This window comes from Schistocerca gregaria, chromosome 1, assembly GCF_023897955.1.
Source record: "Schistocerca gregaria isolate iqSchGreg1 chromosome 1, iqSchGreg1.2, whole genome shotgun sequence".
In the NCBI taxonomy this organism is placed as follows: Eukaryota; Metazoa; Arthropoda; class Insecta; order Orthoptera; family Acrididae; genus Schistocerca; species Schistocerca gregaria.
The window spans coordinates 725,387,337-725,414,536 of record NC_064920.1 but is presented as its reverse complement, the minus strand read 5'-3'; the positions used below and the strand labels follow the sequence as shown (position 1 = coordinate 725,414,536).

The window sequence follows — 27,200 nt, the reverse complement described above, 5'->3', positions numbered from 1 at the left end:
GTGACGGTAATAAATGCTGATAGACAGAAGACAGTATTTGTTGTGTAGAAAGACCGAAGGAGACAATTACAGTGTGAGAGAAAGAAAGGGACACAGTGAGATTGGAACGTATTGACAAAATGATGGTGGGAAAGAGTGGAGGAGACAGTGCCAGTGGAGAGTAATAAAGAGACGGAGAAAGTGGAAGAGGGTGAGAGCCATTCATAATGAGAGACACAGTGTATGGCAATGGCAACGAAGAACACAGACATAGTGACAGTGAGAAGAGACAGTAACAGTGGAAAGGATGAATGAGATAGTAGCAGTTAAGAAAGTGCAAGAGGAAAACGGTGAGAGTGAGAGGAGGCAGTAGTATTAAGACAGGATACTGTGGCTGTAAGGCAGAAGACAGCGACAGAGAGACGCAAAGAGATAATGACCATGAGTTGGGCTGAATGAGTGAGTGAGAATGGGCAAGTGAGTGTGGATGGGTATGGAGATGAGTTGAACGCGAGAAAGAGAGCAAATATTGGGAAAATTTGAAAGAGTGGCGGAGGTACGTAGACTAAGGTAACGGATAACTCACTTCTAAGTCACATACTTTTAAGAAGATGTCAGTTCACTTTTTTGTGCACAACAGGAGAATTTTTCCGCTTTTACAGTTTTTGAGTCAGAAACCTACTGCGTAATATTTTGTTAAATTTAGGGCGTTAATGGGGTTAGTTGTACCTACCAGTTCCTAATGACTTAAAATAATAATTATTTTCTTGTATTCGGACAAGGATGTAGTACACCTCACGCCAATTTGACGTTCGGTGCATGCTGTCTTCATAGTGCTGCAACGTAATGGCCAGCAAGGTAACGTGACAGCTGCATCTGATCATTGTTTTGAGTTAAGACATGTGATGGTATATTGCAGAGAATAAGGTTAAGTACACACTGTATGCAGTAAAGGAAAGTTGAATAAAAATCTAATTATCTGTTACTAGCCCAAGAAGTGGTGTGGTCCTTTGCAGTTGGAGGTAGACTAACCTCTGGACACTAGACAATGAAGGGCGCAACATGTAGTGAGAATTCAAAGGATTTTTAAACAGCGCAATCTGTGACATAAAATGCCCTGAAGTACCAACAGCTGTGGCAGAGAATGTTTGTAGAACGCACGTGAAATTGTCTAGAAGCCAAAAAGCAATTTACACTGGACAGACCCATAAAAAACGAAAATGGACAAAGCATGGGAAACTGTGACACAAAGCGTAATTGCAGAGACACCGCAAAATAAGTGTAACAGAGAAATTGTCGTGACAGGGAGAGTTGACACATGATATTTTGTCCATACGTTTTCTGTAAATGGGTAATCCTTCTTCATACTTCTGTACGTATTAAGGCTATTTAATTCGTCAGTAAATGGAAAACTCTCAGCTTATGTACCAGAGAGCTATGCCATTAAAGGAAACTATCTATCTTTACTTGAAATTAACTTAATGAGTTTTGTATAATGTATTCTTCTTGCGGATAGCTTCAGTTTATAATGGATATCAACTACAGGTACTCTCCAAGGAAATGTGATGATTGTGATAATTAGGTGAGAGCAACTGCTATGAAAGCATGTTCTAAAAATTGGTTTGTAGGTGAGTTTTTAATCATTATCTGTATTTATAAAACTTAGTAAGGTACAGAGTGTGTTTTATAACCCGGAACGAAAAGCATTTCCAAAAGAGCGATTTCTTTCTGCTGACTCAGATTCCTTACGTGGCTCCTATAACAACTGAACTGAGATCAGAATGCAGAACAATATTTTGGTACTTCTATAACAGCGCAGAATTCAGTTCAAAGAGTCCATAATATGGCTATTCATTAACTTTTTACATTTAAATGTCTAGGTTCTTCATGAAACATATTCTCTATGGGAGAGGAGACTTTCTGCTATCCTAACTTCATGATGGTTGCTATATGAAAATGCCAGTAGACACGTGTCCACTGACGGTCAATGGAATTCCTTCATACGGGACGCTGAAAATGTCTGCACCTTTTGGAGGTGGACATTTAGAGCTTAACACCACCCCTCATATTCGTTGGGGTCGTCCTTATGTGTCTGTTAAAGTCGTCCATTTTCCTCTCGATTACCTTCTACCTAGAAGCTGAAGATGCTAGCTCATATCCGTGCGCTTCATCTGCAACACGCGATCTTTCTTGCTTCAGCGTAGCCATGTGGGCTGGAATATGAGTTTCAAATGACGCGTTACTTTGTGTGATATGTAGTCACAAGATCTGGGCGCTTGTGTAACGACCTTTAAAACAAATTAATGAGTAATGTGCAAACATACATGTCCTAAAAAAAGGCGATCGGAACATGGAGAAAGTAGTGAGCAGCAAAGAATAAGAAAGAAAACTGTATGTAATATTAGTAGGTGCCAGGACACGTAATACCGTACGTAACCTGCAACTCCATCTCCAAGCACAGTCTGTTGCTCTAAAATTTCGCGTGTAGCGCTCATTTGTAACGACGAGTTACACGGTTCAGCCAACTCTAGTGATTAAATGCTACTTGGACAAGCATCTGTCAACACTCCCATTGCTCACCGATCGAGTGATCGACACACAATGTGAATTGTAGCCCACTCAAGATTCAAAATCAGTGGGTAGTTTAAGTGCTTTTTCTATCAGTAGGACCCAGAACTTTCTTGCTCCTTGTTTCTGTTTTTTGTGGATGGAAGTTGGATGCGTGGGTGGGCTGGTGTGTGTGTGTGTGTGCGCGCATACATCCTCTGAAAGCTAAAGACAATTCTTCTTTGTTCCAGCATTGAAAATGGTCAGATAATGAACCTCCTATGACTTCCGTAAGGTATCCTTGTTGCATTCCCTTCAAGTAACCTCAGGTAATTGTGAAATCTAATTTCACAACAGGGCTCTTGGAAGTTACTGGAAAAGCAAAATGCTGGAGAGGAAATTCCGGATTGCCATTCCCCTTACAGATTTATTCTCATCCAAGCGTCCGTAATTTCATATCTTGGGCATGTGCAGTGGAGAGGGCGAATGGGTATGAAACTGCAGCACTAATTTGATGTATCGCAATGACGGCCGTTATAAGCCATGTGGAATGGAGTCCCCAGTGGCGCACAAACAATTGCCTCGCTGCACAGTTACCGCGCAACTGCTCTCGCCCACTGTGCGACGACCGTGAATAGCTCCTGTCCCATTGCGACGCACATTAGGGGACGGAAAGCGACAAACATACCATTCAAAAGAATTAATAGGTTGCAAGGGCCTGTAAGCAATACCGTTCCATCGTAACGGGAAATTTAGCCATTAACACGTGCGCAACCCTCAATTCGGACGGTTATCACGTAACTGAGAAGAGTCATTACGATGTCATTTTCATTACGAAATATAGATATAACAGCACATTGTAAAACGAAAATAATGGTGGTTCGATCGCTGCCTCTAATGAGAGTTACAGGTATGCAATGACGTCAGTCACATTTACGCCGTTGTTATGTCAGACTGTTCGATATGCTCATGTCCATGTAGAAGCAGGTGCACTGTCGGATGCAACTCTTCAATAGGAAAATCTACAGCAGTAGTTTATAGCTTCCAGTAAATTATCCAGAAGTATTAGTCTTTAGTTGATTGTATTAATTGTTTAAGACATTTGTATCAATACTGGTGTAAACACACTGAACGATATATAGCAAAAGTTGCCCACTTCCAGCGGATTTGTCAACACAGAGTACGCCGTACTGGGTCTCGTATAAAAGGGGGAAAGATATTTCGAGAAAACACTTTAAATAGATCTGTGCCATTTTTTATACGTGAAACTTCCTAGCAGATTAAAACTGTGTGCCCGACCGAGACTCGAACTCGGGACCTTTACTGTGAGTACCGGTAGTGAGTCTTGCTTCGGTAGCTCAGTTGGTTTGAGTTACCGTACTCTGTTTCAGGAGAATCACCAAGTTTTGTAATTTGAAATGACAGCCAATGTACTTGTTATCGGAAGCGGCGGACGAGAACACGCTTTATGCTGGAAACTGGATCAATCACCAGACGTGAAGGAGATATATGTAGTTCCCGGCAATGTTGGCATACAACAAGTAACGAAAGTTAAAATAGTTGATATCAACATAAAAGACTACAAGGCGGTTTCCAAATGGTGCCAGCAGAACAATGTTGGGCTTGTTGTGGTGGGCCCAGAGGCTCCATTGGCTGGAGGCATTGCAAACGAGCTGCTGTCGGCTGGTATCCCTTGCTTTGGACCATCTCGGGAAGCATCTCGGATCGAGTCTGATAAAAGTTGGGCAAAAGAATTCATGAAGCGACATGAAATACCGACAGCTCAATGGGGTGCCTTCTCTGATGCTCAAGAAGCAAAGAAATTCATAAAGAGTGCAACTTTCCCTGCTCTTGTGGTGAAGGCTAGTGGACTTGCTGCAGGGAAAGGAGTTGTTGTGGCAAAGTCACAGGAACATGCCTGTCAGACTGTTGACAATATGCTTAATGACCGTTGCTTTGGTGATGCTGGAAACAAAATTGTTGTAGAAGAACTGCTTATTGGAGACGAAGTTTCAGTATTAGCATTTTCAGATGGTAACACAGTACAGCCATGTTACCTTCCCAAGATCACAAAAGATTAAAAAATAATGATGAAGGTCCTAACACAGGTGGAATGGGTGCATATTGTCCATGTCCTATAATATCAGCAAAGGAGCTGCAGATGGTTGAAGAGAAAGTGTTGCAGAGAGCAGTTGACGGGCTGCGAAAGGAGAATACACCTTTTGTAGGAGTGTTATATGCTGGACTGATGCTTACAAACGATAGCCCTAAGGTACTGGAATTCAATTGTCGATTTGGTGATCCGGAAACTCAAGTGATTCTTCCTCTGCTTGACTCAGACCTGTATCAGGTCATGAGGGCTTGCTGCACTAATTTGCTGAAAAATGTGAATCTGAAATGGAAGAGAGATTTCTATGCGGTTGGAGTTGTAATGGCAAGTCAGAAATATCCTGAGTCATCTACCAAAGGCAAAGTTATTACTCGGATTGAGGAAGCAATGCAAGTACCCAATAATCTCGTGTTTCACAGTGGTACAGCACAAAATGCATCAGGCGAGCTTGTCACTAATGGGGGCCGAGTGCTAATAACAGTGGCTCTTGCTCATGACTTAACTGTTGCTGCAGAAAGGGCAAGGAAGATGTGTGTTAGCACTATAAAATTTGATGGTGCACAGTATCGCACAGACATAGCTCACAAAGGAATAGCAAAATCATTGTTGCAGAAAGGTCTCCTCACGTATAAAGAAAGTGGTGTTGATATCAATGCAGGGGACTCACTTGTAAATCAAATAAAATCATATGTAAAAAAAAACCAACAGGACTGGTGTCTTAGGCTCTATTGGAGGATTTTGAGGTGTTTTTGATGTTCCTGCTACTGGTTATACTGATCCTCTTCTTGTGTCTGGTACTGATGGAGTTGGCACTAAATTAAAGGTTGCTCAGCAGTGTGGCATCCACTCAACAGTTGGAATTGATCTAATTGCAATGTGTGTAAATGACATTCTTGCACAAGGAGCAGAACCACTTTTCTTTCTGGACTATTTTGCAACTGGTAATCTGAACGTTGATGTAGCTTCGCAAGTGGTTTCTGGTGTAGCTGAAGGTTGTCGCCTTGTAAATTGTGCTCTCATTGGTGGTGAAACAGCTGAAATGCCGGGGCTTTATGCTGAAGGTGATTATGACCTGGCAGGCTTTGCTGTAGGAGCAGTCGAACGTAAAAAGTTGTTGCCAGTGATGGATTCCATTATTCCTGGTGACATTGTTCTTGGATTGTCATCCAGTGGAATTCATAGCAATGGATTCAGTCTTGTGAGGAAAGTTGTTGAAAGATTTGGTGTGAAATATAGTAGCAAAGCACCATTCAGCAAGACAGGGAAGAGTTATGGTGAAGAATTCTTAACACCAACAAAAATTTTTGTGAAGGGCTTGCTGAAAGTACTACAGAGTGGAAAAGTCAAAGCTCTGGCTCACATAACATGTGGTGGACTGATTGAAAATATACCCCGTGTATTGCCTGATGGCACTGGAGTAAGATTGGATGCTGCTTCTTGGGAAATACCTCCTGTCTTCGGTTGTATAGCACCAGCAGGTGGAGTAAGTGAAACAGAGATGTTAAGAACCTTCAATTGTGGCATAGGTGTTGTTTTAATAGTGAATCCAAATGATGTAGCAGATGTGCAAAAACTTATTACTGAAGAAGATGCAAAAGTCATTGGCCAAGTAGAAAAACTTAGTTCCACAGGTGACCCACGTGTACATGTAGAGAACTTTGTTCCAGAAATGGAAAGAATTATGAGACCATTTGTTGAATCAGTGGTTGCTGCCAGAGAACCTCCAAGGAAAAGAGTTGGAGTTCTAATTTCTGGAAGTGGAACAAACTTGCAGTCCCTCATTGACGCCACCATGGATCGTTCTCAAGGGGTTGGGGCAGAAATTGTGATTGTTATTTCAAATAAGGTTGGTGTCCAAGGACTTGAAAGAGCAACAAGAGCAAACATTCACACAAAGGTGATACCCCATACAGCATATGGATCTAGATTAGAATTTGATATGGCAGTACATGCAGCTCTTAAAGAAGCTCGTGTCGACATTGTGTGTCTAGCTGGATTTATGAGAGTACTTACAGGAGATTTTGTCAGATTGTGGCGTGGACGCCTGATAAACATACATCCAGCACTGCTGCCATTATTCAAGGGTACTCATGCTCACCGCCAGGCTCTACAGGCTGGTATAAGGGTTACTGGGTGCACTGCACACTTTGTAGAGGAGGATATTGATGCTGGGGCTATATTAGCACAAGAAGCAGTACAGATTGAGAGAGATGACACTGAAGAAACATTGCAAGAACGTGTTAAATTAGTAGAGCACAAAGTTTTCCCTAAAACTCTGAAACTTGTTGCCAAAGAACAAGTGCATTTGGATGAAAATGGGAAGATTGTTTGGAAGCATTAAGAATTTAATAAAGTTAGAGAGAGAGAGAGAGAGAGAGAGAGAGAGAGAGAGAGAGAGAGAATTAATCTCAATGCTCAAACATGACTGAAATAGTTTTTTACTTTTTTAAGAAATAACTTGTTTATGAGAATCTCAATAGCTGAAAAAATAATGAAAAATTAATAAAAGAATTCTGTTATTCTTGTCTAAAAAAAAAAAAGTTGGTAGAGCACTTGCCCGCGAAAGGCAAAGGTCCCGAGTTCGAGTCTCGGTCGGGCACACAGTTTTAATCTGCCAGGAAGTTTCATATCAGCGCACACGCCGCTGCAGAGTGAAAATCTCATTCTGGATTTTTTATACGTGTCTAGACATGGATTATGCTCAAGAGAGAATTCATGTTCTGGTTACCTGTAAAATCGCCCAAAACTAATTACGCCTCTACACCTATACTCCGCCAGCAATCTTGATGTGCTTGGTGGACGGTATTTCTGGAACCATTAACATTTGTCCCATTCTCTGTTCCACTCGTGAATAGCCATGGGAAGAACGCCTCTCGGTACATCTCCATGTGAAGTTGAGTTTCTCTGATTCTCTGCTGCAGTCATTTCGTGAGACTGACGTGGAAAGAAATAAGATGTTCTCCACTTCTTACAATTTAAATGGTAACTAGTGGCGAAACTCGACTTTTCCCAGGTATTTATTTATATCTGTGCGTCCACACCCGCGCAACGCAAAGCCTGGCATTGTGCTTAATGTTTATGACGTCATATCTCCAGAACTACGAATCGTATAATGACATAATTTTGTAGGTACATTCAGCGACATATGTGGATATTGGTTCAAAAATGTGTCTGGATTACAATTAGTAGTAAAAAAAGTTATAATTTATAACGTCGTGTCGCATGCGGTACATTCAACGTGTGATCATCAGAAAAGTAGTATTGGATAAATATTTTTTTCTTTCATTATTCTTCAGGGATTGTCATCTAGGAAAAAAGTTCGTAAATATTTGACATTATGTGTACAGTTTGTTACAAGCCGCTAAGTGCTGACAATCTCAAATCCAGTAGTAATAAAGGCTGGGAATTGACACGGCGCTGGCTAAGCTTTTTTTTTCTCCCTACTCGCACCGCATTCGGAGGAAGGTCGTTCTTACACCTACAGCGATTGTTGCCTGACAGTAAGGTATAGCTGTACCATGTCTGGGTGAAATCGGTCCAGTGGCTTAGGTACGTTATTGTCGTGTAACCCTCCGCGACAGGCCGTACATTATGAACAGGTGCTCGATCGTGTTGAAAGGTGCAATCGCCATTCCCGAATTGCTCTTAAACAGTGGGAAGCAAGAAGGCGCTTAAAACATCAATGTAGGCCTGTGCTGTGATAGTGCCACCACATCATAACACCACAACCTCTGAATTTTACTGTTGGCTCTACAAACGCTGGCAGATGACGTTCACCAGGAATTCGCCATACCCAATCCCTGCCATCTGATCGCCACATTGTATAATGTGATTCGTCACTTCACAAAACGTTTTTTCAATGTTCAATGGTCCAATGTTTACGCTCCTTACACCAAGAGAGGCTTCGTTTGGCATTTACCGCCGCGACGTGTGGCTTATGAGCAGCCGCTCCAACATGAAATCCAAGTTTTCTCACCTCCTGCCTGTCATAGTACTTGCAGTGGATTGTTTGGATTTCCTGTGTGATGGTCTGGATAGATGTATTCCTATTACACATTAGGACCCAAGTCAATTGTCAACTGTCTCTGTCAGTCAACTGATGAGGTCACCCTGTACTCTTTTGTGCTGTACGTGTCCTTTCACTCTTAATGACCGACGACCTGAGCAGCTAGATCCCACAGGAACTTAGCACCAATTAAATTAAAATCAACTTATTAAGAGTAAACAATGTATTTAGCAGATTTTACCTTATTCATGTGACATCCAGTTCCAAAAATTACATAATTGTCAATAATTCCACTACCCAAACACTAACAAACACATCCATTCCCATTTTACAATCCACTTCGTACCAACACTCAACACTGAGTCTCCCTGAAGGACACATGTTCAAGCCATCCTCTCGCTAACTGCTAGACCATCCAACAACAGAGTCTCTTACTGAGGGCTCAGAGCGCTGTCAGTGATATTAATTACAATCTATAGAGCTGCAAACATACAAACATATAAACAGGCTACTTACGTACCCCCCTTGCTGCTCTCAATTTTAAAAAGAGTTTTGGAGAGTTGCGAACACTAAGTTGTTAAAACTTTTTATATTAACAATATCAAATAGATTATATGCACACAAAGTGTAAATAATATGCTGTTGGTCAATAACGTAAAAATTCTCCTCATAGCCAATAAAGAGAGTTCTAATAATACAATAGAAGAGTTCTTTCCTTTCCAAGAACTCTTCTTTTTTTTTCAAAGAATGTGGATCATAAAATTATTGTTTACTAGATCTGATGAGACAAAGTGTTCACATTAGCATATGTGTTGAATTTTACTTTAAAAAACCAATGCTGCGGCACGGCAGAAACCAAGCATCAAATAAAATAAGCAACTATGTACAAAGCAAAACATAAAAAGATCATCCACCAGCCATGTGGCATTTCGTAAGTCAGTAGAAATTACCTCAACTCTCGTAGAGAGACAGTTGTCATAATCAGGTGTGTAACTATAAGAATATTTATCATCAGTTCATATGCATTTCAGTAAGTAGCACAAAGTACATATTCCAACGTGTAACCGTATGTTTACAAGTAATAGTGTATGTCGTGTTTGTGGCGTGTGCTGCAAAGAATTAATAGTGAGGTCAACGGCCTCTTTTCTACAGCTATGCGGGCGCTTGCGGGCGTGCAGTGAGCTTTAAAGCGGCTGAAGCGACACCATTAAAGTTGACAAGCAACACAACAATGGGTATTTCCCGCAGGCTAACACGCAGCCAAGCGCAGAAGAGCATTACGTCAAGGCCACATACAATATACATCATTCAAAGCTCTCGCAGTATCACAATTGTTCCGAAAAAATGTGTGAACAGTTCACAAAATGCGGACAATATACGATACCTAAATGCGAAATAATCCAACTGCGTAATTACCTAGACATACGTCAGAGATGTAGTAAAATGTTTATTTCTCTCTGTCAAATGTCATGTAGCTTTATAATTTTGTGTTAGAGGTACCAATGTATAACACTGTATAAGCAAATACCATATTAGCTAGGGCTTTCTGTGCTTTCCACACGCATGGCACATACGTAAATAGCCTGTTTATATGTTTGTTCAAAAATGGTTCAAATGGCTCTGAGCACTATGAGACTTAACATCTATGGTCATCAGTCCCCTAGAACTTAGAACTACTTAAACCTAACTAACGTGAGGACATCACACAACACCGAGCCATCACGAGGCAGAGAAAATCCCTGACCCCGCCGGGAATTGAACCCGGGATCCCGGGCGTGGGAAGCGAGAACGCTACCGCACGACCACGAGATGCGGGCTATATGTTTGTATGTTGGCAGCATTGTAGACTATATTAATATCGCTGACAGCACTCTGCGCTCTCTGTAAGGGACTCTGTGGTTAAATGAACCAGCAGTTAGTAGTTAGCGAGCAGACAGCTTGCACATGTTGTAGCGCGCAGCTATCACGCGACTGCAGATTTCTGCAGTAAGTTTGTTACGTTATGGCAAGATATTTTTGAAGCCTGCAGTACAATAGCGTTCGGTGGCGGTCGGCATGTGGCCTGAGAATGCTCACTGTGGTCTATACTAAAATCACTTATTCACATTACTTAAGACACTAAATAACTACGTTAAATATGAGCAGTTTTATCCCAAATTTGGTAAATGACCTTTTGTTATTCAGACGAGCTTTCTGTTGAAATTTGATACCGCTACCTATAATACACTCCTGGAAACTGAAATAAGAACACCGTGAATTCATTGTCCCAGGAAGGGGAAACCTTATTGACACATTCCTGGGGTCAGATACATCACATGATCACACTGACAGAACCACAGGCACATAGACACAGGCAACAGAGCATGCACAATGTCGGCACTAGTACAGTGTATATCCACCTTTCGCAGCAATTCAGGCTGCTATCCTCCCATGGAGACGATCGTAGACATGCTGGATGTAGTCCTGTGGAACGGCTGGCCATGCCATTTCTACCTGGCGCCTCAGCTGGACCAGCGTTCGTGCAGGACGTGCAGACCGCGTGAGACGACGCTTCATCGAGTCCCAAACATGCTCAATGGAAGACAGATCCGGAGATCTTGCTGGCCAGGGTAGTTGACTTACATCTTCTAGAGCACGTTGGGTGGCACGGGATACATGCGGACGTGCATTGTCCTGTTGGAACAGCAAGTTCCCTTGCCGGTCTAGGAATGGTAGAACGATGGGTTCGATGACGGTTTGGATGTACCGTGCACTATTCAGTGTCCCCTCGACGATCACCAGAGGTGTACGGCCAGTGTAGGAGATCGCTCCCCACACCATGATGCCGGGTGTTGGCCCTGTGTGCCTCGGTCGTATGCAGTCCTGATTGTGGCGCTAACCTGCACGGCGCCAAACACGCATACGACCATAATTGGCACGTCTCCATTCGTCCCTCCATTAACGCCTGTCGCGACACCACTGGAGGCGGGCTGCACGATGTTGGGGCGTGAGCGGAAGACGGCCTAACGGTGTGCGGGACCGTAGCCCATCTTCATGGAGACGGTTGCGAATGGTCCTCGCCGATACCCCAGGAGCAACAGTGTCCCTAATTTGCTGGGAAGTGGCGGTGCGGTCCCCTACGGCACTGCGTAGGATCCTACGGTCTTGGCGTGCATCCGTGCGTCGCTGCGGTCCGGTCCTAGGTCGACGGGCACGTGCACCTTCCGCCGACCACTGGCGACAACATCGATGTACTGTGGAGACCTCACACCCCACGTGTTGAGCAATTCTGCGGTACGTCCACCCGGCCTCCCTCATGCCCACTATACGCCCTCGCTCAAAGTCCGTCAACTGCACATACGGTTCACGTCCACGTTGTCGCGGCATGCTACCAGTGTTTAAGACTGCGATGGAGCTCCGTATGTCACGGCAAACTGGCTGACACTGACGGCGGCGGTGCACAAATGCTGCGCAGCTAGCGCCATTCGCCGGCCAACACTGCGGTTCCTGGTGTGTCCGCTGTGCCGTGCGTGTGATCATTGCTTGTACAGCCCTCTCGCAGTGCCCGGAGCAAGTATGGTGGGTCTGACACACCGGTTTCAATGTGTTCTTTTTTCCATTTCCAGGAGTGTAGTTTCAGAGATGTAAGAAACATATTAAAAAGTATTTAACCGGCACTTAAGTAAATAAATTCAGATAGTAATAATAACAGTTTATATTTCTTTTGTTACTTGAAAACATTAGTAGCACACTTAGTGTACTGATTTAACTTATAAAGATTTTCAATTCTAAACTTTCGAAAATTTTTCATTCGTAATAACAGTTAAAAGTTAATATTTATATTTCGTGTTAGGGTGAGAGTAAATGAGAGTGAATGTGACTATGTATGTGGAACATACGTCACATTCCAATTGCATATTGTATTACACCTTCTGTAACTAGCAAGTGTTAACGCCACCAGGATGTCATGAAAAAACTGTGAATCTTCCTAATTGGCGGATGATGTACGTCTATGAGCGTTTGCTTTTATAATAAGACAACCAGAAAGGTAGTAATAGGATAATCAGTTCTAAAGTATATTTCAAGCATATAGTTTTCTCTTAGTTTTCGTATCTTTTGGTTCCGTGGAACATTTTGTTGATACTTCCAGCATGAAATGACGTAGACGCATCTGCGAATGTTCACTGGAGTACAGTAGTTTGACTGCGAATGTGATCATGAAAGATTAATGTGACTGGCTATTCGTTTTGATCAACCAATGAGAGTAAAGTCTTTCCTGCGCATTGGAATGAGCTATATGCCCTGAAAGTAACGGCATTCAGTCAGTTGTGGACTAGCTGCCGGACGAGGAGGTCATTTTATTAAGCGTGTCCGAAAAAGTTATTTGTAAAATAAAGAGGTGACTGTTATTTAGTGTTCGGTTCACATCGCCGTGCAAGCAGATACATTTACGGAACAGTTCTGTGAAGTTTGGGAGATCCTGGAGTGTTCGTTGCAGAAAAAAATCGGGTGTGAAACTGTAGGCCTTTGTGATGAATTCTGCGTGGCGTGTTCAGTATGCATTTACAGAACATTTTTGGGGAGCATCTTCATTTTATGAATCCATTGAAAAGGACCGAGTGTGAAACTCATTTCGTAGCAGAGTATTGACTGTATTAATGTCGTAAAATTTCGGGTCGGACTTAGCACGTTTCTGGCTGTCTTCCGTGTGACATAAGCTGCCGAACTAGTAGTGGATGTGCTATCTAAGTAAATGTGGGCTTGTTGACACAATAGCTAAAAGACATTAAAAAACATCAGTATCGGTAAGCGGACATTTTCAATGAAGGAAAGAAGCACCCCCTTATGCCCGCTATTACTGGAGATTTGCAGGTTTATTTTGTTACCTGAGTTACGCGGACTATGCAATCGTAAGTATGGACGATGGTTTTCTTCAACGCTGCTTTTAACATCGTCTGCGTAATACCTACGAATGCAGAGCAACGGACGATGAACAAACGTTATACTGAGGTAGGTGGACATTCATTTTGCGACTTGCTTCACTCAGTGTTAGCGAACAGCATAAAACTGCTCCGCCGCAATGTGTTCTTTATGAAGAGTCACTGTTGGTAGGATATGCATTGTAAAATGAGGATGGACGTAGTTGGTAATGTTGGGGTAATGGAATTATTGACAAGTATATAATTTTTGGAACTGTATATAACATGAATAAGCTAAAATCTGCTAAATACTTTATTTGCTCTTCAACAAAATCTTTCTTTTGCTAACCGTATGCGTCCTAGTAGCTAGAGCCTATAGTAGTTATAATCCCTTTATTTAGCTGGCTGTAGTTGCTGCTTGATGCAATTGCTGTAGTTCGTGTTACGAAGATTTTCTGTGGTGTGTGTGACTATTGAAAAGTATGGGTTATTGTTAGGATTTCTTCCTAATCAGGGCCATTCTTTTGTGTTAATTATTTGAAGCCATGTTGCATTCTGTAGCAGTCAGATTGCGTTGGGCTTATATATTGTGGGTAATAAATGAATAGGCTAAGTTTGAGTTGTCTTCGTCGGGTAAGATTCTGCAGGTCAGCGTTTGAAATGATAAAACTAAGTGAACACTAAGACGTTTCAGAACAAAGTTAAGGGTACTGTGCCGAATACATGTGCTCATCCTCACACAGCAGCCGAGTACAGACTTAGAGCATAAGACACGAAGCCTTACCGAAATCGGTTATCGAAATAAATCCTTTATTAGCGATCGTTCTTCCGAGTTTATCTCTGCCTTTGCAACCCTGCTATAGATAACAGCATCGTCAGATGTCTCACCCAGCTTCCTACATCATTCACTCGATCATTCACACATTCTGTAATCATAAATCGCCCCATCACAATCATCAGAATGACTAGCACACTATACTCGCAATTGGGAAGACGACGGTTCAACGAAACTTTGTCTCGAAACCTGGTAGAAAATCCAAAGAGATTCTGAACGTATATGAAGTATGCTAGTGTCAAGACACAGTCAATACGTTCATTGCTGTCTCTGAGCGACGGCAATGAAGATACTATCGAAGACAGTGCTGCCAAAGCAGAGCCTTCCGAAATTACTTTACCAAAGAAGACGAAGTAAATATTCCAGAATTCAAATCAAGAACAGCTAACTACATGAATAACATAGAAGCAGATATCCTCGGAGTAGTGAAGCAACTTAAATCACTCAAAAAAGCAAGTCTTCTGGTCCAGACTATATACCAATTAGGTTCATTTCAGAGTATGGTGTGAAATAGCTCCATACTTAACAATCACATATAAACGCTTGCTCGACGTAAGATCCGTACCGAAAGACTGGAAAGATGCACAGGTCACAACAATATTCAAGAAGGGTAGCAGGAGCAGTCCACTAAATTACAGGCCCATATCATTATCGTCGATTTGCCGCAGGATTTTGGAACATACATTGTGTTCGAACAGTATGAATTACCTCGAAGAAAACGGTCTATTGATACACAGTCAACAAGGATTTAGAAAACAATGTTTTTGTGAAACACAACTAGCTATTTACTGGCACGAAGCGTTGAGTGCTACTGACAAAGGATTTCAAATGGATTCTGTATTTCTGGATTTCCGGTAGGCTTTTGACACTGTACCACGCAAGCGGATTGTTGTGAAATTGCGTACTTATGGAATATCGTTTCGGTTATCAGACTGGGTTTGGTGATATTCTGTCAGAGAGGTCACAGTTCGTAGTAACTGACGGAAAGTCATGGAGTAAAACTGAAGCGCTTTATGGGGTTCCCCAAGGTAGTGTATTAAGCCCTTTGCTGATTCTTATCTATATAAACGATTTGGGAGACAATCTGGGGAGCCTTCTTAGGTTTTTTGCTGATGACGCTGTCGTTTGTTGAATAGTAATCATAAGATCGAAACAAATTACAAAACGCTTTAGAGAAGATATCTTTATGGTGCGAAAGCTGGCAGTTCACCCTTAATAGCGAAAAGTGTGGTATCATGCACATGAGTGCTAAAAGGAATCCGTTAAACTTCGGTTACACGATAAATCAGTCAAATCCAAAATATCTAGGAATTACAGTTACGAACAACTTAAATTGGAAGGAACACATAGAAAATGTTGCTGGGAAGACTAACCAAAGACTTCGTTTTCTTGGCAGCACACTTAGAAAATGTATCACATCTACTAACGAGACTGCCTACACTATGCTTATCTGTCCTTTTTTAGAAGACTTTTGCGTGGTGTGGGATCCTTTCCAGACAGGATTGACGGGGTAAATCGAAAAAGTTCAAAGAAGGGCAGCACGTTTTGTATTATCGCGAAACAGGAGAGAGTATGTCACTGAAATGATACAGGATTTGGGATGGACATCATTAAACCAAAGGCGTTTTTCGTTGTGGAAGAATCTGCTCACTAAAATTCAGTCGCCAAATTTCTCCTCCGAAAGCGAAAATATTTTGTTGATGCTGACCTACTCAAGGAGGAGGGATCACCACGATGTTGTTGTTGTGGTCTTCAGTCCTGAGACTGGTTTGATGCAGCTCTCCATGCTACTCTATCCTGTGCAAGCTTCTTCATGTCCCAGTACCTACCGCAACCCACATCCTGCTGAATCTGCTTAGTGTATTCATCTCTTGGTCTCCCTCTACGATTTTTACCCTCCACGCTGCCCTCCAATACTAAATTTGTGATCCCTTGATGCCTCAGAACATGTCCTACCAACCGATCCCTTCTTCTAGTCAAGTTGTGCCACAAACTCCTCTTCTCGTCAATCCTATTCAGTACCCCCTCATTCGTTATGTGATCTACCCATCCAATCTTCAGCATTCTTCTGTAGCACCACATTTCCAAAGCTTCTATTCTCTTCTTGTCCAAACTATTTATCGTTCATGTTTCACTTCCATAAATGGCTACACTCCATACATATACCTTCAGAAACGACTTCCTGACACTTAAATCTATACCCGATGTTAACAAATTTATCTTCTTCAGAAACGCTTTCCTTACAATTGCCAGTCTACATTTTATATCCTCTCTACTTCGACCATCATCAGTTATTTTCCACCCCAAATAGCTAAACTCCTTTGTTCCTTTAAGTGTCTCATTTCCTAATCTAATTCCCTGAGCATCACCAGACTTAATTCGACTACATTCCATTACTCTTGTTTTGCTTTTGTTGATGTTCATCTTACATCCTCCTTTCAAGACACTATCCATTCCGTTCAACTGCTCTTCCAAGTCATTTGCTGTCTCTGACAGAATTACGATATCATCGGCGAACCTCAAAGTTTTTATTTCTTCTCCATGGATTTTAGTACCTACTCCAAACTTTTCCTTTGTTTCCTTTACTGCTTGCTCAATATACATATTGAATTACATCGGGGAGAGACTACAGCCCTGTCTTACTCACTTCTCAACCACTGCTTCCCTTTCATGTCCCTCGACTCTAATAACTGCCATCTGGTTTCTGTACAAATTGTAAATAGCCTCCCGCTCCCTGTATTTTACCACTGCCACCTTCAGAATTTTTAAGAGAGTATTCCAGTCAACATTGTCAAAAGCTATCTCTAAGTGTACAAATGCTAGAAACGTAGGTTTGCCCTTCCTTAGTATAGCTTCTAAGATAAGTCGTAAGGTCAGTATTGCCTCACGTGTTCCAACATTTCTACGGAATCCAAACTGATCTTCCCTGAGGTGGGCTTCTACTAGTTTTTCCATACGTCTGCAAAGAATTCGCGTTAGTATTTTGCAGCTGTGACTTATTAAACTGATAGTTCGGTAATTTTCACATCTGTCAACAGCTGCTTTCTTTGGGATTGGAATTATTATATTCTTCTTGAAGCCTGCGGGTATTTCGCCTGTTTCATACATCTTGTTCACCAGATGGTACAGTTTTGTCAGGACTGGCTCTCCCAAGGCCGTCAGTAGTTCCAATGGAATGTTGTCTACTCCGGGGGCCTTGTTTCGACTCAGGTCTTTCAGTTCTCTGTCAAACTCTTCACGCAGTATCGTATCTCCCATTTCATCTTCATCTACATCCTCTTCCATTTGCATAATATTGTCCTCAAGTACATCGGCCTTGTATAGACCCTCTATATACTCATTCCACCTTACTGCTTTCCCTTCTTTGCTTAGAACTGGGTTTCCATCTGAGCTCTTGATGTTCATACAAGTGGTTCTCTTATCTCCAAAGGTCTCTTTAATTTTCCTGTAGCCAGTATCTATCTGCCCCTAGTGAGATAAGCCTCTACATCCTTACATTTGTCCTGTAGCCATCCCTGCTTAGCCATTTTGCACTTCCTGTCGATCTCATTTTTGAGAAGTCTGTATTCCTTTTTGCCTGCTTCATTTACTGCATTTTTACATTTTCTCCTTTCATCAATAAAATTCAATATCTCTTCTGTTGCCCAAGGATTTCTACTAGCCCTCGTCCTTTTACCTACTTGATCCTCTGCTGCCTTCACTACTTCATCCCTGAGAGCTACCCATTCTTCTTCTAATGTATTTCTTTCCCCCATTCCTGTCAATTGCTCCCTTATGTTCTCCCTGAAACTCTGTACAACCTCTGGTTCTTTTAGTTTATCCATGTCCCATCTCCTTAAATTCCGACCTTTTTGCAGTTTCTTCAGTTTTAATCTACACGTCACAACCAATAGATTGTGGTCAGAGTCCACATCTGCCCCTGGAAATGTCTTACAATTTAAAACTTGGTTCCTGAATCTCTGTCTTACCATTATATAACCTATCTGAAACCTGTCAGTATCTCCAGGCTTCTTCCATGTATACAACCTTCTTTTATGACTCTTGAACCAAGTGTTACCTATGATTAAGTTGTGCTCTGTGCAAAATTCTACCAAGCGGCTTCCTCTTTCATTTCTTTGCCCCAGTCCATATTCACCTACTACGTTTCCTTCTCTCCCTTTTCCTACTACCGAATTCCAGTCACCCATGACTATTAAATTTTCATCTCCCTTTACTCTCTGAATAATTTCTCTTATTTGATCATACATTTCTTCGATTTCTTCGTCATCTGCAGAGCTAGTTGGCATATAAACTTGTACTATTGTAGTAGATGTGGGTTTCGTATCTATCTTGGCCACAATAATGCGTTCACTAAGCTGTTTGTAGTACCTTACCGGCATTCCTATTTTCCTATTCATTATTAAACCTACTCCTGCATTGCCTCTATTTGATTTTGTGTTTATAACCCTGTAGTCACCTGACCAGAAGTCACCACGATAAAATAAGGGAAGTCAGAGCTCTCACGGAAGGATATAGATGTTCGTTCTTTCCGCGCGCTATACGAGATTGCAATAATAGAGAACTGTGAAGACTGCTCGATGAAACCTCAATGTGATTTGCAGAGTATCCATGTAGATGTAGAAATCTCCGTCATTGTTCAGTCATCTAGATTTAATTTTTCCATGGTTTTTCCTAAATCGCTCCAGGAGAATGCAAGGAGGATCAACAATGGTTCAAATGGCTCTATGCACTATGGAACTTGAAATCTGAGGTCATCAGTCCCCTAGAACTTTTTTTTTGGGTCATCAGTGTACTGACTGGTTTGATGAGGCCCGCCACGAATTCCTCCCCTGTGCTAACCTCTTCATCTCAGAGTAGCAATTGCAACCTACGTCCTCAATTATTTGCTTGACGTATTCCAATCTCTATCTCCCTCTACAATTTTTGCCCTCCACAGCTCCCTCTAGTACCATGGAAGTCATTCCCTCATGTCTTAGTAGATGTCCTATCATCCTGTCCCTTCTCCTTATCAGGGTTTTCCACATTTTCCTTTCCTCTCCGATTCTCCGTAGAACCTCCTCATTTCTTACCTTATCAGTCCACTTAATTTTCAACATTTGTCTATAGCACCACATCTCAATTGCTTCGATTCTCTTCTATTCCGGTTTTCCCACAGTCCATGTTTCACTACCACAGAATGCTGTACTCCAGACGTACATCCTCAGAAATTTCTTCGTCAAATTAAGGCCGGTATTTGATATTAGTAGACTTCTCTTGGCCAGAAATGCCTTTTTTGCCATAGCGAGTCTGCTTTTGATGTCCTCCTTGCTCCGTCCGTCATTGGTTATTTTACTGTCTAGGTAGCAGAATTCCTTAACTTCATTCACTTCGTGACCATCAATCCTGATGTTAAGTTTCTCGCTTTTCTCATTTCTAATGCTCCTCATTACCTTCGTCTTTCTCCGATTTACTCTCAAACAATGCTGTGTACTCATTAGATTGTTCATTACGTTCAGCAGATCATTTAATTCTCCTTCACTTTCACTCAGGCTAGCAATGTCATGAATCGTATCATTGGTATCCTTTCACCTTGTATTTTAATTCCACTCCTGAACCTTTCTTTTATTTCCATCATTGTTTCCTCGATGTACAGATTGAAGAGTAGGAGCGAAAGGCTACAGCCTTGTCTTACACCTTAATACGAGAATTTCGTTCTTGATCGTCCACTCTTATTATTCCCTCTTGGTTGTTGTACATATTGTATATGACCCGTCTCTCCCTATAGCTTACCCCTCCTTTTTTCAGAATCTCGAAGAGCTTGCACCATTTTATATTGTCGAACGCTTTTTCCAGGTCGACAAATCCTATGAACGTGTCTTGATTTTTCTTCAGCCTTGCTTCCATTATTAGCCGTAACGTCAGAATTGCCTCTCTCGTGCCTTTACTTCTCCTACAGCCAAACTGATCGTCACCTAGCGCATTCTTAATTTTCTTTTCCATTCTTCTGTATATTATTCTTGTAAGCAGCTTCGATGCATGAGCTGCTAAGCTGATTGTGCGATAATTCTCGCACTTGTCAGCTCTTGCCGTCTTCGGAATTGTGTGAATGATGCTTTTCCGAAAGTCAGATGGTATGTCGCCAGACTCATATATTCTACACACCAACGTGAATAGTCATTTTGTTGGCAGTTCCCCTAATGATTTTAGAAATTCTGATGGAATTGATGGAATGTTATCTATCCCTTCTGCCTTATTTGACCGTAAGTCCTGCAAAGCTCCTAGAACTTAGAACTACGTAAACCTAACTAACCTAAGGACTCCACACACATCCATGCCCGAGGCAGGATTCGAACCTGCGACCGTAGCGGTCGCGCGGTTCCATACTGAAGCGCCTACAACCGCTCGGCCACCGAAGGCCGGCAATGCAAGGAGGTTTCCTCTGAAAGGCCACAGCCGATTTCCTTCCTTATCCTTGAAAAGATGCTAGCTTGTGCTCCGTCTCCATTTACTTGTTTCTCGACGAGATGTTAAATATTAATTTTCCTTACTTCTTTTTTTTTCCTGTCGTGTGACCCTTCTTTGGGGGTAACCCAGAACTTTTCTTTACATTTGTCGATTTCGTTTCGCTTCGAGTTCTGTCTACTAGACCTCCCAACAGTCACAAATCTGACCTCTGTCTGCTGTGTAGTCCTCCAAATAGTCACCAATCTGTTCCAATAGTTGCTAAGCTCGTATTTCGTTCTGTAAATGAATGCGTTAGTGTTATACTCTGAAAGGCATGGATCACGACACCAATTGGCGAACCATTGTTTACGACACTCAGGACGAGCTGAGAAAATATTTTCGTATCTGTTATAAAATTCCTTGTAACACCTGCTTCCGTTGGTATTATGATAGCGTTATCGTCGCTGGTTCCTTCTTCTACGGTCAGTCACTCAAGAAGCACGAGTTTTTGTTATTAATTAGTCTACCATTTTTCCTCATGAATCTTTTTCTAACTGCCCATCTATTTTCCGAACGTCTGTACTTCCGCTAGTATCTCGTCTACTACCTTCCAAGCTTCACAGAAGCTCTCGCGCAAACCTTGCGATCCTAGCACTCCTGGACGCAAGGAAAAAATATTTTTTAGAAAAAGCTGTTGGAACAATCTCACAAAAATCACATCTGTTTCACCAGTTTTAGTCGTGTGACTTTCTCATTTTACAGCTGCAAAATATAAGCCTTCTCCTACTGCAATAAGACCATCACGAACTTATTATCGATACTCTCCGAGCAATCTCTAAAATGCTCTTGAAACAGCTGGACTATAAATGCCTCCTATAGCATGTTTGACTAACGTCTGATGAGTAACATCATCCAGATTATTTCTCTGTTGGAATATGTAATAACCTCATTATATACTACTGATTTCTCCTCGGCAATAAATACGTTTGCCTCTGTTGTTATCAAACATTTCTTCGCGACAGACATTCCAGTGTAGCATTAGGATGTCGCCTCTGTTTCTGGTTCGAGCCAGCTAGCTCCCCGTAATATTAATGATCACACTCTTACCTTTAATATGAGATACTAATTCTGAGGTCTTATCATGGATGGTACTCTTGTTTGTTAGTACCATATCAACAATCAACTTATCCTCTTGCTCTACAGTGACGAAACTTCACATACGACACGTAATTTGTCATTAACATTATGGCCTAACTTCCTCGAACGTAAAAAATTTGTAGACGTCACACGATCTCTGCTACGAGTAGCATGCCTGACCTACTGCGGAAGGTCTTAGATTTTTCCACCTGGTATTAGAAGTCGAGATTGTCGTAACGAGATCTTCGCAGAATCACCTGAGCCTCTGTCTTTAGGACCTCTATAATGAACCAAACGCCAGGACCACGTTCGAGTGTAGGTAAAATGTTGCAAAGAGTTAGCCTTGTTTCCACCCCGCGTCTGAGGCTATCTTTCATCGTCTAGAGGAGTGATTCCCAAACATTCTTAGCTACTATTCGTGAGTGTAGTCAGATGTTAGATAGTTCTCTCTCTCTCCTCCTACCATCATCAATATTAGACCCTAAGTCAATTATAGAATTGAAAAGAATTTTTGCTGAAAACTTTTGCTTGTAAAATGGCGAAAGGTAAATGACATTTTAGTTTTTGTAGGTGTTTTATTAAACCACGAATTAATTACTTAGTGAGGAATTTTTACATCTTGTTACTAACGAGCCTTTTTTTTTGTAGAATGATGACGAAATTCTCGGTGCACCGCAAGTGCTAGCTGCACGTAGTCAGAAAAGAAACTGATCGTCGACGTTAAGGGCACACATTAGTTACGAACATACTTCGTATTCATGCCTCTTGCTGGCGATAACCCGAGCGAGCTGGCGCTGTCGTTAAGATTCGCTTTCTGGAGAACGACGGTTCAGATATGCGTTCAGCCATCAAGATTTTGGTTTGCCGTGATTTCCCTAAATCGCTCCATGCGAATGCCAGGATGGTTTCTTTGAAAGGACACAGTTGATTGCTTTCCCTATGATTGAAATAATCCTGCTTTGTGCTTCGTCTCTCTTGACCTCGATGTGAATCCTCCTCTTCCTTCCTTCCCTAGCGACACTTCCTTCACTCATACTCCGCACCATTTCAAATCAACCACGTTAAAACGTGTGCAGTTTGCTTGCTGCTTGCGTATCATTTGACTGCTTCCCTCTGAAATGACAGAAGTTGAACTGCTTCATGTTGCTAACGCTTTGTGTCTGATCTCTGACACTAACAACAATGACAATACTGTGCAGGCCCTACCGCATTATAGCATAATTACTGCTGTGTTGTGCTGTCAAAAAGTTCATTTACCTGATGCGAAGTGAATAACGGAAGAAGTATCTGGTCCATTCCGAGAACTATCTACGAGTCGTAGAAGGTATTTCATTGTCACAGATACGTGGTAAAAGAGCGGGGGAAGGTGGGGGGAGGGGCTAAAGGTGGGGGGGGGGGGGGGAGGGCATGAACTTTATGAGGTGGACGATGTTCGTACAGTCGTTTCATTTTCTCCAACTTCTAATGCATAAATGTTAGTATTCGAAAAGTGTAATCATTGGTAATCCCTGTTATCAGCATTACTGTGTTATGAAATTGTGGAAACAGAAACTAAATTTTGATAATAATGTTGTTCCGTGACCGAGATACGATCAAAACATTTCGCTTTTACTCCTCAGAAAATTTAATTTTACTCCTCAGGGAGCAGTTACCTCCAGGTAGGAAACCACTGGTCTACATGAACCTAGGAAGGCAGTAGAACCCAGGTGGCAAGCGTCATTCTTGCCGACCTGAAGAACGATTCGCAGCTGATTGCTCAGGAGTGTATACACTGAAATTTAGCATAAAACAGCAGGGAAGTAGTCATGGTTTGACTATAAGCAATGATTGAACAAAATCTGGTGTAAGCAAAATTATTCCTAACATTGCAACAGTTACTATAAAGCTCGCATACCATAAGCATATCTTTTGCATAATTTCTGTAACTGAAATAATATTGCAGAGAGCCATGTTGAACCATAAAGCTACAACAGCACGGTTTTCCAACTCGTCCTGTTGGGCGTCACGAAACCACTGAAAAATTATTATTCTTATGTATAAAAGTCTGACTCACTTTAAAAAATGTCAGCATGTGTTGGAATATTTCTATGCAGATCTTGAACCGACCGTAGAGAACACGGGAATGCTGTGCCTACCACAAGAATACCTCACATCAGAGATTTCAAAAATTTTCGCCATAATTTGTGCTGCAGCACAGGAGCTTTTTCTTAGCGGTGCTCGTCACTAACGCTGAGAAAAGAGAAGCATGTGAGTACACAGTTGTGGGCGGAACAATACCGATACTAACAATGTAGTTTTGTTTGTCCTTTTGCTAACCTGTCCGTATCGGAACTTAGTGTGCTTTACCATATGATAGAAATGCTTCTTCGCTGGTTAAAATAAGATTAAGCAGTTGCTATTGTATGCTCAACTATAAAAGTAAATTTATTCAAAACTTGGAGTAGTATTTACTTTCTTTAAATTTAAATGTTTTTTCCGCGCTGCATTTCATTCCCCCCCCCCCCCACCCCCCACCCCCCACCCCCCACCCCCACCCCCCCACCCCCCCCACCCCCACCCAACTCCACCTCACTCCGCTTACGTTCCATGTACAATTCTCTCGCTTAAGGGGTGTCACTACTCACATTCGACATCCTACCTCATTCAACGGCCGTAACGATTCCAACAAAAATATCATGTACTATCTGAATATCTCACTCAATCCTTCCTCGTGTACTTTTGGCAGTCTTTCAGTTGCGATTGTCACCAAACGTACACCAGCAAAGTTGCCATTATGTCACACAAATATGGGTGTATGTGCTGATCGGCGCATGGGGCATATATTGCCTAAGAAACAGAGAAGCATCCAGGATGGGATGAAACGAAATGAAACTTCACAGGTAGAGGGGATATGTGATGTTATTTCAGTGATTACGAAATCGAGTCACATTTACAAAAAACTAAGCAGAGATACATCGCACTCCTCCCCCACCCCCAAATGCCCCTCCCGGCCTGGATACATGCTCTGTTTCAGTTGGAAACCGTTGTATCCTCTCTTAAACAGATTGGCTCCTGCTATCCTGGGTACTGGCACTGTGGTGGAATTGATGCCTCAGTTGGTCCCACACATGATGTATCATGGCAGATCTGGGTATCTTGGATACCGCAAGAGTATCCCAACCTCATGCAGTATCACTTCATCAAGACACGTGGCATGTGTTGGCGAACATCCTGTAGGAAATTGGTACCATGATACTGTCCCTTGAGATGGGATACTTGAGGAGTTAGGAAGTCCTGATGTAGCTGAAACCTGGTGGTCAAGGGAAGGCAGGATTCGGTTACGATTGTGGATGGCACCGTAATCACATTTATTTTTAAAACATTAATTACAGACTAAACAATAAATAAAAAACATACCACACGTTATTGTGGAAACAATTGCAAAGCGAACCAAAAACAACTACCAAGTGAGTGACATCAAATTCATTAGGCAAACAAACGCACACTAAACTCACTGTGACAAATATGACGATGGTTGGCATAATGAAAGAAATCTCTTCTCTGCTTTATTAATTCACAGATGAGTAACTACACTGTCTAATCACTGAGACAGGTGAACACACTAGGGTCTTCAAGTACTAAGTAGTACGCAGATCCACCAAACTGCACATGGTGGAGCGATGATAATCTGTCACAGCATCACATACGTACTACGAGGCTCACACAGATGACTGACTCCGCTCTACTTGGATTGAAATACACTCATCTTAAAGTTTGCTGGATCCGGTTTACGATGAGGTCGTGCACCCTCGTGACCACAGCCCTTCCAACCGTCAGTCGATGCGTGCCACCAGCAGTCCCGGTGTGTTCATGCACTGTGCGGAACACGGCCCCCAACCGAACTAGCCTCTCACACCATCCAGAAAAGCAAACACGTCGACCCAAAGATAGGGCAACAGTTACTACATGTCGATAGCCACCGCTGCTGCCACTAGCGGACAGGCAACGCTTGCGAAACCGAGTGGCGCCAGTCAACACGAGAAGAGGACAACAACCGCAACCGTGCCAACCAAACGATACTGTCTGGCATCCAACATAGGGCAGAAACTGACAAACAGCAGCAACGCGACCCGCAGCACGGATCAGTAGCGTTGTGCCATCAGAGTTCCCTCAGTCATTAGCAGCCGTGACTTTCAGTCACGTCCTATGGCCCGTTGTGTCTCTATAAAGCACTAGAAGAGTCTCTCCGAGGTCGCCGCCATACCTACGGAAGATGGTCATGTAGGATAGAGCCAAATGGCCACTCATCGCTGTACACAATGCGACACCATTCATCAACAGGTCGTACTTCCCGGTTACGGCAGCTACAGCAAACTCAGCCTACCAATGGGACGCTAACATCATAGGCCTGATGCTGCTGGTCTCCACGCAACGCTGCGGGATGGTACAGAATGTTTCAGGGAGTCCATTACCAGTGTCGGAAGGCAGATACAAGTTTATAGGGTTTTCGATGTGCTTGGTGCATAGTATGGTGATTGTCCTTTGTGGTGGACACACATAGCTGATTGGGACCTTGACGGAGAGTATGCCTGCCCTCATTTTCCCAGGCAGTCTCACATTGGGCCATTGTCGCATCCGAACGTCACACAAATATGAATGCTTTACGATTCGAGCACCCAACCAGAGGGTATTCTACAATGAGGCCCCTATCAAACACTTTCAGGTGTTGATGTCGGTGTGTCACTCGAAATGTGCGCCATACCTGTCCTTCACGTCCGTTTTGCACCCTACCAATCCTGGTAACAACACTAATCACGGACAACGCTAATGCACTCAGATGGCTGTTCTACTCGTCACAGAGAATTGCAACACTAATCATCTACATATCCACCGATGGTGTGTACGTGTAGGAAATTACACTGACATGTGACAGTGACTTCTGTGTGCATCACATTTTTTCTTTTTTTGTCAACTGAAATAATTTCTAGATTTTAGTTAGTGGATACATCAAAACCCTATGACAAGATTTCTATTGCAACTGAGACAAATGAAAGAGGACAGGTCCATAGGCGTATAAGCCTCAACAACTTAATACTCTAAAAATATTGTGTGGAGACTCGATTTTAAACCGTCCTTTGGGACTTGTCATCACCGAACTATACCAAATTACCCAAGATTCGGATATAGTCTTCTAGACAGACTTTTTACAACATTGGTGGAAAATAGTACCTGCCATGACATGAATGTGTATGATCTGGGGATGACCATTCTCTTTACTAGCAGAAC

General features: G+C 42.3%; 2 protein-coding genes across 2 annotated transcripts in view; both read left to right on the top strand.

Moving 5' to 3' along the window:
• LOC126266799 (follistatin-related protein 5-like) overlaps window positions 1-27,200 on the top strand; it is a 719,134-nt gene that overhangs the window by 205,023 nt on the left and 486,911 nt on the right. The gene's annotated exons all lie outside the window — the stretch shown is intronic.
• LOC126266788 (trifunctional purine biosynthetic protein adenosine-3-like) lies at window positions 3,916-7,157 on the top strand. The gene is given in 3 exon segments (XM_049971336.1): window positions 3,916-4,569; window positions 4,572-5,332; window positions 5,334-7,157. Coding segments are annotated over 3 exon segments (3,030 nt in total). The 5' UTR covers window positions 3,916-3,944; the 3' UTR covers window positions 6,978-7,157.